Source organism: Lutjanus erythropterus, chromosome 6 (assembly GCF_056507025.1).
Source record: "Lutjanus erythropterus isolate fLutEry1 chromosome 6, fLutEry1.hap2, whole genome shotgun sequence".
Taxonomy (NCBI): Eukaryota; Metazoa; Chordata; class Actinopteri; order Lutjaniformes; family Lutjanidae; genus Lutjanus; species Lutjanus erythropterus.
The window spans coordinates 25,319,657-25,331,988 of record NC_139322.1 but is presented as its reverse complement, the minus strand read 5'-3'; the positions used below and the strand labels follow the sequence as shown (position 1 = coordinate 25,331,988).

At 39.2% G+C, this 12,332-nt stretch overlaps 2 protein-coding genes across 18 annotated transcripts in view; both read right to left on the bottom strand.

Annotated features, from left to right (window-relative positions):
- kif1b (kinesin family member 1B) overlaps positions 1-10,839 on the bottom strand; it is an 88,575-nt gene extending 77,736 nt beyond the window's left edge. For 13 of the 14 annotated variants that reach the window (XM_084721366.1, XM_084721352.1, XM_084721356.1 and 10 more), the window contains exons 1-2: positions 9,393-10,839; positions 7,789-7,949 (exon numbers count right to left, since the gene is read on the bottom strand). In XM_084721366.1, the coding sequence (XP_084577492.1) occupies positions 7,789-7,894 (106 nt within the window). In that variant the 5' untranslated portion in view covers positions 7,895-7,949; positions 9,393-10,839. Of the gene's footprint in view, positions 1-7,788; positions 7,950-8,879; positions 9,347-9,392 lie in introns of those variants that run through there. The other variant, XM_084721354.1, reaches the window with a different exon arrangement.
- A 151-nt stretch (positions 10,840-10,990) lies between these two features.
- Positions 10,991-12,332, bottom strand: part of ube4b (ubiquitination factor E4B, UFD2 homolog (S. cerevisiae)) — a 28,220-nt gene continuing 26,878 nt past the window's right edge. For all 4 annotated transcript variants that reach the window (XM_084721367.1, XM_084721369.1, XM_084721370.1 and 1 more), the window contains one exon: positions 10,991-12,152. In XM_084721367.1, the coding sequence (XP_084577493.1) occupies positions 12,088-12,152 (65 nt within the window). In that variant the 3' untranslated portion in view covers positions 10,991-12,087. The remainder of the gene's footprint in view (positions 12,153-12,332) is intronic.

Below are 12,332 nucleotides of genomic sequence, written 5' to 3'. Positions count from 1 at the left end.
AATACTGAAAAGTGATTGCATGAACTGAATTTCACAGAAAGAAATAATTAATGCATGTATTTAATAGAGAAACTCATAATTAGATCTAGTCCTCACAGAAAACCTGATATTGTCATATCAAAAACATTGACTGGAATTTGGTGGAATGAGCAACTCTGGGTCGGTGGCTCAGACCGAGCCATTCAACAAAACAATAAGACTCAATGATCAACCCAACCTAAAGCACTGGTATTTGACGACCTGGGAATGAAGCTCAAAAGTCAATTATCTTTCTCCAGAACAGCTGACAGACAAAATAGTCTCACCCACGAAGCACATAATACATTGAACAATCTATAAAACAGACACACCTTGACCAAGACTTTCCATATGACCATTCTCCCAAACGTATGAGCTGTCTGCTATTCAGTTTCAGTAACTGCAAAACCTCAGCATCACACAACTTGCAACAGACCAGAGCCCTTAGGGGGTATATAAGTCAGAACATCATGAGACAAAGTAAACCAGAGCACATGATGTTATGAAAAAGAAAAGTAGAGGGATGAAGTGACAAGCTTTTATTCATTCAGGCAAGATTATTTTGCAGCAAAGGAACACTGTTGCCTTGACTACCCAGCATTTAAGACGACCACAGAAGATGTGACAGCGATAGGTGCATGAGATTCAATTCCTCACAGTCTGACTCATAACATTGTCTCTTCCTGGTTATTATTATGAAAAAGCTTCACAGAACTTCTGCATGTTCTCAATATCAATAACAGTAAAGACCAAATAATTTACACATTGCACAGCTGCAGTCACTTTCTCTTATACAGCTGTTATAGGTAGGTGTATTGAAAACTGGCTGAGCTGCACAACATAGTCCCATGACACAGCATGAGCAGACAGAGACATCTGCCTGTCCTCCCCTCCTCATTAGGAGATCAGTCTGGAATGTGTGAGTCTGCTCTGTAAGTGGCGCATGTGGGCAACTGTGTCTCACTCCAAAACAATCCCAGCATGAGGCGACAAGGAATGTAACACCCTGAGTGGGAGCTGAATAGGTATGTGTACACCTACAAGGGTCACAAGGATTATGGTTGCAGGGCGTGGCGACCGAAGGAAAGCCTGTGGATTACTGGTCCTAATCAGGTCAATCGGCCCTGTCTGCTGTCCAGGGTTCAGCAGCAGGATGACCATCCCTCATCAAAACCCATAGTTCCCATCTTTCTCCCCACTTATCCTACCAGCTCTACCCTCAATGTCAGCAATTCGTTCATATGAGATGGGTTCATTGGGACTCGTGCAATAATGTTTTCTTCTTTTTATCTTATATTTCTTGTTGCACAAACCAATAACAAGAAAATCCTATGTGAAATTCATGAAACATTCACTGACAGCCAAGTCTGTTCTTAACCACCCAAGAATGTTCATGAATTGCATTTGATCTTAAATTGGATCCATGTGCCAGGACATTGGCAATTAACATATGCAATGCCCAAATATATCTATATAAGGGCAGCGGATGTGTGCAAAACACAAAGCAACAAGCCAATGACATTTGAAAGGTAACATTAAACTCAGAAGAAATTTAAAAAAAGGAAAATAATGCCATCTAAGGGAAGCAAAAAGGGGAAAAAATGTTTAATGTGCAATAGAGCTATCATTGGACAGGTTTCTCTGTGGGGGGTTCATAATTATTAACATTTCACAGCACAAAATGCAAGTTGGCGTATTTGCTTACTGGCTTACATGTGGTCTTTGGCATTCTTAAATTTTTATCTTAAGGGCTGAAGCGATTCGTTGACATAATCAAGATCACTGATTACAAAAATATGTTGTTTTGCATATCCTGTGTCGATGCATCGCTATGAACAGCTACGCCAGGTCAGAGCATGGATTCACCCAGAGAACAAGCAGCAGAGAGTAAGTCTCTCTGCAATTATCTAAAATGTGGGAGTATTTTAGAAAAAAACACAACAGTTGGCTTTCTTTAGCTCCACAAACTGGACGTGACTTGTCACATCAGGACAGCTGCTCCACACGAGTGCTGGAAGTGAAGCACCAAGCAACCTGTCCTCCTCTTGCAGCTGCACCAGCAGCAGCATCATCCTGTTTACTTTCTCTGAGCACGCAAACACAATATATGAGGATTATCAACACGTGGAACATGTTTCTGCTAGTAGAAGTCACTTAAGATAGATTTTCTAGATGTTTCTTCATCACCCCCATGTTAAAAGTGATGTCATTTAATTGCGTTATTCTGCCGTTTTGTACACTGTGTTCACTTTATCAGCCATGTATAAAACAGAAATGGCTAAAACTAAGGTTTAAGACTGTCTGAAATTCATTTCAGTCAGCAGAAAATGACGAAAAGTATTTTCTTTGTCCCACAATGATGCAAAAATACACTGCAGTGACCATCTCAGCTGCATATGACTCCACCTACGATATAACACCATGTCATAACTAGTTTAAGTTTTAAGTCAAAATACTGATTGTCTAGTTCAGTAAAAGGTTGACAGTGATTATTATTAAATTAATATGTATCACAGCACTTTTTGAATTTGAGATATAGTATTCTTCTGATCAGGCATGTGACATGGAGACTATCAAATAGGGTGGAAATTAGACAAATTTAAAATATGCCACTATTATCATAATTCTAATGTGCTTTATGTGTCTATTTTTCAGGATAACAATGAGACAAGTTTTTGATATTCTTTTTAGGGAAATTAATTGTTATTTAACTGAATAATGATGAAACAGATAGATTAATCGAAAAAATAATCGATAGATTAATTGTTAAGATAATAATCATTAAGTGCTGTGTTTCCTAAGAATAAATGTGAAGTACAGAAATACTGATGGATGCCACAAAAGTTCTTAAGTAGTTTGCATGCACGATTTAAGATCAAATCTGTGCATACAAATGATTCATGCATGAGGCCCATGGTCATTTCCTCTAACGTGTAACTGACACAAGAGCTGAGCTGATTCCTCCCTGTGGGGTTTTTGTAAGGTCACCATCCACTTAGCTCATACTGAGAGGACACTCAGCAAAATTGTATCTGAACGCTGAAAGTTTAATTGATATGTTGACCTTCTGTTTGTTCTATCAATTCATCAAGTTCACCCTTAGCTAAGAGGGTGATATTGTGAAACAGTTATTTAGTTATTGACAATAAGGACAGGGTAGGTTTGTATGCTTTGAAAAGGCAGTAAGAAAACCATTCATAATGCTTGACATCTCCAATAACGGAACAAATTTATCATCAAGTAAGTAATCTATCTGAACACAGATTTGTTCCAATAAAGTCAATGTAATGCACCAACATAACATAGGATCTGCTTCTGTGTGCACTGTGCGAGATGTATCAACCATGTTTGGCCATACATACATGAGTGGCTGCTCACTGGCTGAGAAGGAACATAACACACGGGTTACATAACGAGACAGAGAACACATCAGGGCCCTAATGAAGGCAGGCTCTGGGTGTCCTGCCGTTATTCAACATTTGGAGCACCAACACTAACTAATGCAACAGCCCATCGCGTCACCCCTTTATAATTACATTAGTTCTGGTATGTTTAAGAGCTTCTAGTGAAAGAGGCCTTTACTTGTTTCCAGCCAGCCTGCAGAGGCCTTGGACACATTTCCTGCACACTGGATAATCAATTTGCTGCCCCTCTGCCTGCAGCCTATCCTTGACAACCCTCTATGCATGGTGAGAGGGGGAGAGAGAGAGAGCATATCCTGCCCTTGCCCCCAAGCACTCTCTTTCTCTGTATTGTTGACACACACGCACCGACACATATGCCCTTGAGTGAGTCACAACAATAAGGGGAGTGTCATGGCCTCATCCACACATCTGCTGAACACCTACAAGCTGACCAAGCAATGCCATAAAACATCACAGTTATGTGAGGCACCTCTCAGTTCCATTTAAATGTTAGCCATCACCAAACCCGTCATAAAATAACAGAAATAAACAGGTATCTAGGGATGCAACAAAACCAAATCTACTTCTGCTTTCCTTCTTTAATGAAATAAAATAAGTACCCACACATCACCTAAGCATTTGCAAAAAATTGGCAAAAATTATCTCTGGCCATGAATGTTGGAATTGAGTATGTACAATCCCAAAACAAAAACAATGCAGCAGTCATTTTATAAATTAAAATAAAATAATTAACCGTGTAATATCACAGGCGACAATGTCACAGTCCGATATAGTACTGAGTAGGGTGATATGGCTTATAAACAATGTCTTGATATTTTTAGGCTTTTCCACAATAGATAGCCACATTTTCTCTCAAATAACATATATTCAAGGTTAGGAAATATGAACAAAATCAAAAATTACAATATTTTTGATATTTTTGTTTATGTTTTGTTTATATTGATATAACAATATTGTAGGGATGACTATTGGTGCATTCACAAAATATGAACACAGTTTTGTTAAATGATCAACAGTGGGCAAAGGCAAATAATAGAACAGTCTAGAAAGGTCAGAAAATTACATTACTTACTGTAACTCAGCCTTTAAACCATGAAATGACAACAGTTCTGCCAAATTACAGTATCCAAATCTACAACGATATCTAGTCTCATATCACAATATCAAAAGGATATCGATATGCCTATGTAGGCTAGGCAAAATATGAGACTTTTTTTATCGCAGTATTGTGATATATTGTTACATTCCTACAGGTATCACATACACTATGTAAAGCAAGCAATACGCACTTCTGATTGAACAGCATATCGAACTTTACATTGGCAACAGTAGGACATAACAAACAGATATTTTTTTATAACTTGAGTGGATTACGGTGTGGTAGGTTTTTGAAGTTTCCCTGGATGTTACACATTGAGATGTGTAAAAACTGGGAAAATTGGAAACATTTTAAAGCTGCATTTTAAGTCTATTGGTAAGCATTTGATACTCAAAAGACATATTTTGTGGACAGTTTATGGACGGTGTTTTTCATTTTTAAACATATATGTAGGCCTGTGACTTTAACTGTGTTACTGCTATGGGGTTGAGCTCATTACCCTCAACACCACAAATATTATTTTGAAGGGTCAATCTTATGTTGAGACCAGTGCATCAACCTATCAATACATCTGTTGATCAGTGTTGTCACATTCCAGTCTGAAACACAATCTCTGATTGATTTACAAATCAGGAACACAGCTTCTGGTTGGTGGACATTGCCCTTGCCTATGGATGATTAACAACATGCTAACAACAACAACTGTTTATAAAATGGAAATATGGATAAATAACAACAGAAGACATTTGAAGTTGGATTTATCATGGATTTATTTTACCATGTCTCCAAGAAAACACAGCACTTCAAAGCTGGATGCAAAGCTTCTGAAAAGGATGCAATTGCACAAAAGTTGAAGCTGTAAAGGTAAAGTGTTAGCATTAGCTTAACATTAGCCTTTCCTGCTCAGTTTACTTTGGGGCTAAGCCCGTCACTGTTTCAGCAGTTGGGAAACAACAGAGAATACTTGCCTTTGTGTTGATAAGCTACAGTGTTTATTTACTGACCCGCTGTAAAATCTAATGTACATTTACTGCCAGATTGACAACATCATGATAAGTTTCTGCTCCACTATGAGCAGCATTGTCGCGTGACTTCTGCTTGCTTCCCTCATTACAAAACTGCTCTGTTCCTTAAAGGAACTACACTACGTTATTAAGGCAGTTGCATAAAACCACCAACCCACAGCAATATGTTGCTTTGTCCCCGTGGTAAGAAAACTCCATATTGTCACAGCTCTATTACAAGGAGCTTTTAACTGGTTATGAATCAGTCTCAATTTAATAATGATGCCTCTATATGACCTTCACAAGCAAACGATACCATCAGTGAGAAGACTGTTCTGTTTGTATATAGTTACTCTTAATGTCTGTGACCAGGTCAGATTCTCCTTGAAATGAGATGAAATGATTTATGCATGCAGAGCAGAAGAGTCTAAGTTTAAGTTTTCCCCAACAGTGTTACAGTGAGAAGTACTTTAGCAAGTAAAATAGAAGCAGGAGTATGTTTTTCTTTAGGCAATTTATTTTTGGTATTACATTTAGTATTAAGATTTTCACACTGCACTTGAAACAGTCTCAACTGTGTGTTTGACCTGTGCATGTTTGAGTCACTAGGTACTGTTCAACTGCTCAGCATCCAAATAAGACAGCATTCTCAGCATACCATCTGCAATGAAGTCCTGATGAAGGGAGAGTATGGCCGCCTGCCAGCCTCCCTTTCTGCTCTGCAATCTGCCCATGTGATAGGAGGTAGAGTAGGCAGTACTGCAGACTCCTCTCCCTCGCTCACACTCTCACTCACTAACCCCCAAAAACACTGCATATTCCACTGCAGTTCTGCTACAAACCACGAGTCACCCTCCAGCACCTCAGAGTGACATTGGCATAATGAAAACCCTAGGATATGGAGTAAAAAGAACTGGGGATTTGACACAAAGCTTCTCTTTGGTAGAGTGTGAGAGATAACAGGCAAGTGAGCCATAACTGGAAGGGACACTTGATCTTATGGAAGATTCATAAAGGCTTAGTCTAATGAGCCTGTTAAGACTGACAGCCAAAACTCCACGCACATGAGAGAGCCTGCTGGAAGAACAGGTTTCTGCAGTCACATGCTGTCTTGTTACCAGGTCATTAAATGTTTCCATGCAAATGTCAGGGAGGTTGTGTTCGTCTGCCAGCTGATAGCGGGACATACAGCATAGCCATGAGTAAGGAGGTAGCTAGCACTTCACAGAACCTGATGACTCACAGTCACAAGTAAGCAGGTTGAATCACAAGACTACTAATCGCATTCAGAACTTCTGCTCTTGCTGTACTATTGTCTGTCCTTTTATATATTCTCATATTGTCCACAATTACAGCAGTGCAGGATGGCATTATCACAGATTTACATAAACAGGTTCAATATGTTCATTGGAAGCTGTGCAAAGATTCATTCAATATGCATAATTACTAAATTATTACATATTTGTAGACTTTTTGCTAATATATTTTTCTAAATGAGTTCATTTTGCTCCTCTGTTTTCATACATCCTGCAGATGTGTAAAAGCCAAGAATAACTAATACATGAAGCTCCTGAGTCTCCATATAAATTTAAAGCATATTAAATGCATCTTCAGTCATGACCCAGTCAATCCCTGACTTCATGAATATGTTGTCAAAGCGGGAGAAATATCTGCTAACATTGCAATGAATGAGAAATCAGATTTTTCTGTATATTTTAAAGCATAGTAAAAAGCAGTATGTCTAGTAAATTATTTTCTTCCAATAACACTTTATGTGTCTTGTAAAGTTCTTCACAAATTGTTGATCTACACTAAGAGATAACATAATGATAAACTACAAAGTAACACACACATCCACTCTAAAACACCAACTGTGTGATAAAGCCTTGATGAATTGGGGGGCATTAGCAGGCCAAGCTGAGTGGTGACCCCTGGGTCTACCAGTATGATCCAACTCAGCATTTCTCTCACAGAGACTCCTCAGGCATGCAGGCCCCTTCAGAGGAGGAGGAATTTCACTCTGTAAGCCTTTTATTCTCTTTCAGGCTGTTTGTCCCCAACCGTCCACTATTCAGTTTGCTCATTGTACTGTTCTCTGCAAACACCCCTGAAGGAAGACCACGCGGGAGCATGTGTGGTGTACCAAACTTCCTTTAGCAGACAGGCCTGCACAAACTCAAGACATGAGATTTGTTTTTTTTGTGTGTGTGGGTCCTTGTGTGCGTACCAGTGTGCTACTTACTTGTAGTGTTGCCTTGCATCTGAATTATACATTTTGACTCCTTGCTCATCTCCCTGGAGTTGAAGGGCCGAACTCGAACGGCGACTTTAACAGACGCCCCAGACATGTTTGCGGTTTAGGGGACTGCCACCCAATAAGATTCCTTGTACTGTATATCCTTCCTAAAGGAAAGAGAGAAAGAGATGTTTGCAACTGATTTGTCAAAAATATTTGGTGTTAAATAAATAAATGAAGCAAGACTGTTTGTTTCTTTGTCTAAAGAAGATAAACTGCCAGAATGCAATAGTGCAGAAGCCAGTCATACACAATGAAAGTGCACCCCCTCCCAATTTCAACTTCTAACAACCTACAACAAATATGGCCGACCAAAATCACTGAAGCGCTTTAATATTTTGTAAACAGCAGCCACTCAGACATTTAACATTCAAATAAATGATGTAAGCTGATGCATTTCATTTATACATTCACAATACATGCGAAATAAGCGTTAATGAATACAAAATATGAATATTGCACGTAATGACTGGGGTGTATAAACAACATATTTTTTTTTTTAAATCAGACACACAACTTTCCAATGTATTTAGAGTCTGTTAAAGCTATACATCCCGCTCCTGGTGACTACATATGCCAAGTATCTCATGTTTTTCCATGTCCTTGCAGTCAGCCATACTTGCTAAAGCATACGCCCATGAAATTCTATCTACCCTATTTGGTGAGGGCTACAGCGGGACAGGGAGTGCTGGGCCTGTCTGCTACATCTTACAGTGATCATTATGTGCAGACAAAGAGCTTAAAACGGCGTTTCCAAAAAATTTAATTCGCCGATGTTAGGAAGTAGGCTAATCCTCCGCTGCCGCTGTATGTTGTGGAGTAACGTTAGTGCAGGGAGGAGTTGCATGCTTATTTTAGCAGCACAGCCTCGACGCATTGTTCCTGGTGGGGCAGGTTTGAGGTTTAATTTAGCATTAAATCCTAACGAGTGCAATGTTTTAGCTGGTATCTGTTTATTGCAAGCTAGCATTAACTTTAAGCCACGAAACGTTAACTGCTGTGACTTCAGCCTATGGCACGAGACCGAACTAACTCACCTCCGGTGTTTGTCTGACGGATGTAACGTTAACTGTCCAACCACAGATGAATGCCGTGCTCGGTAATAGGTAATATTATAAACTCTGCTAATTAAAAAGGAGTATAAAATTCGTAACAGCAACCAGGGATGTATGTACATATGTTGTAGTCCATACACATTGCCAATTTCTCGCAAGTCTGTGACTATCCTTTTTTTTCCTAGGATGGCAAATGAGTGTACCACCCTCCTCCGCCTCTGAGTGGCCTACCCTTATATTCTTACCCTGACCCTACCACTCATCACCACCTCAGCCAACGAAGGCAACGACTACTAGCCAATCGGATGCAGAGAAGGGCGGGTCATTCTTTCCCCGTCCTAGGAAAAGAAAATCGGCTTTGTGGACCAACATTGGCTAATACAGACTCACCAGCCACCAACAACTGCGTGAAATGTATCGATAATACCAACCTCCTGCACTGCAAATATTAATAGTACAAATAAAGACATTATTTTAACGTTTTTTTTTACTCACGTTTGAAGACTCTCACGAAGACAACACCATAGGACAGCAGCGAGGACTAACGTTAGCGAGCGGGCGTCAATATGTGTTGTTTTTTATCTGAATCCACGAGCACGAAAACTGTTATTAAGTCCACTTTCGTGAAAAACACCCATCATAGCGGTATCCTTCGCTGGATGGACCTGTGGTTGCAATCTGGTGCCGCCTTGACGAGTTTATTTTCCAGTAGGGATGCGAGGTGGACTTCTATCGGCACACAAGCGAAAAGAAGAATTGATAGATTGCCTTGATTTACCGAAGAGATTACGTCAACTCCCTTATGGCCGTACTGACTGATAGTCTGACTGGCCAATGAACGAAGAGACGCCGGTGACTAATATGTCGGAGAGCCAATAACAATAATCAAAGTCGGAAGTGGGTGGGGTCCGTGTTTTTTTCGACCGTGACGCCACACTGCAGGATTTCTACCCACCGCTCCCCGCACCGCTGTCACCGCAACACCCAGGGTCACCGCAAAGAGCGCCGTCTAGCGGGGAAAAGGAGCATGTCACATTCTCATGACTCAAAAACCCTATTTAACATAATGAAATTCAAACGGTGTATATTCCCACGTAAATGCCATAAATCCCCTTCGTACATGCAAAGAGACTCATTTTGAAAAACGTTCAACGACAAACCACATCTCCAGGGTCAGTTTTTTGTATGTTAAATCCAATTTACTTTTATTTCGGTAAAGTTACACAGTTTTAGGAGTTACGTTTTTCATAATGTGCAATAAATGTGAACTAGGGAGTATAGTAGAGTCCCACATTTGAATAAATCAGAAATAGGAAACGTGATAAAATATAGAAATAAATGACTTCTTGGAAATAAACTGGGGAAAAATACAAAGGAAATATACTGAAATAAATTAATATACATTTGTCACATTTTATAAATTAATAAATTTATAAAATTTAATTTTGGGTGCATTTAGTGGCATATTCAATTATTTTTTGAGTCAGTTTTCTTTATCTTTGATTTTATGGTCCCCCATGGTGAACAGTTTAAAGAAGGGGGTCATTTTTGTTTTCCAGGATAAACTGTTCCACTTTGCCCTTATTTATACACTGCCAAGAAAACTGGGACAGCTGCCAAGTTTAATCCATTAGTCTGTAACAATTACAGTAGAAGAATGACTAAGCTTATGCGTCTGGGAAATCACATTCCAAAAAAAAGATTTTGTGTTATCAGAACTTGGAATAAGTTATCTTTGCACATAAAAAATTGGTAACAATCTCAATTTTGAATTGTGGCAAGAACCTTCAAGTGTAAACTTACCTTCCGAGTTTTCACTTGTAAATTTTATTGCTGTTTGTGAGCGTTATTTACTGTATGTTAATGTGCCACCTGGATTGCTGCAAGTTTACTCTCTTTTCATAAAGTGCACTTTGGACATTGCAACCTTTTTCCTGGACCCTCTGCTCACTCCTGAGACTTTGTATAATCTCTGACATTTTGTTGTGTGTGATGTAACTTTGTTTTCATAAGGTCAACTAAACTAAAAAAAAAAAATGGCCAAAACAGACCAGACAAAACCACTGAGGAAAAAACAGTGACGAGTTGTGAAATAATGTGCATCATCATTTATTTCAGTTCAAAATCCTAGCTTCCAAAACAGGTATGTGGTTAAAGGAAATAATTTCCTGTACAGTTAAGGTCAGCAAGGTCAAGTTAGGTACAGTGCCATTTGAAAGAGACCGTCTTGAGGTGAGATGTCAGTGGTTCTGAAGAGCAGACGTTTAATGGTGTGCTCCTACAATGGTGTTTCTGGTGGTCATGCTACATTCTCTCATGTTCTTTCCACTTTGCCTAAAAGAGGGTTATTTGTCCATGAGGCGCTTAGGAGGTTCTGGACTTGAGGCCATGCACACACAAGAAGTAGATTCAGTCTATTGAAGTCAGCAGGGAAAATGTGACTAAAGAGGAACAACTGAACATACTGTATTTTGGTAAACCACTGCTTCTCTTCCTACTGTACTCAAAGGAAGCTGACATTTAGGATTAGTTTATGTTAAGCTACATCCTTAATGGATATTCCCAGTTCTGAACTTTGTCTACAAGCACATATTGTGCATCTGTTAGCTCTGGGAAACCAGCATACATTATGTGGACTCAAGTTCATCATTGTCACAGTCTTGATAATGAAAACTCAGGGCTAGTAATTTTATCAGGTGTCCCACCCCCCCACACACACGCTCTCCCAAATGTATTACCCATCCCTCTCCCTCAAATCTCAAGTTTTTAAATGAAGCCAACATACAGAGCATTACAAAACAAAATGAGAACCACAAAGGAAAATGATCAATGAAGTGACCGTATGCACCTCGCTGGTAAACGTGTTGGTGGTGGAAACGTATTCTTGCAGCATAATAATGCATTACCTAACTCTTGTTAAATATATGTATATATTTTGATATATATATACACAAACTCATGAGGAAAAACTTAAAAGTCTTAACTTTATTATATTTTGTTTTTAGAACCATGATAATGGTTTGAGACAAAAAGGGTAAATGCGAATAAAAATCAAATCAGGTCTCCTTTTTTTCCATTCAAAATGATTTTTTTTTTTTGTTGTCACTGGTAGTGGTGACACTGAATTCAGGTGTTTTGGACAGATCTCTTGATGATGGTTAGCAGGCCAGACAATGCTGACATGTGGTCCTTAGACAGGCCGTCCGCCCTGTTTCTCTCTCATCCAGGCATGGATCCTCTCCTTCAGCTCAGGGACTGTGGAATTAACAACGGATTGTGAGGAACAGCAACGAATCTAACAGGCAGTAATTTAATTTGACATTTAGATGTTCTGTAATCACTTGCCTTGAACCTAAAACTAAATTGCTTTTGCCTATGCTGAACAGAACAGATTTACATGTAATTACTGTTAAAAAGGCATCACGGTGGGGTTAC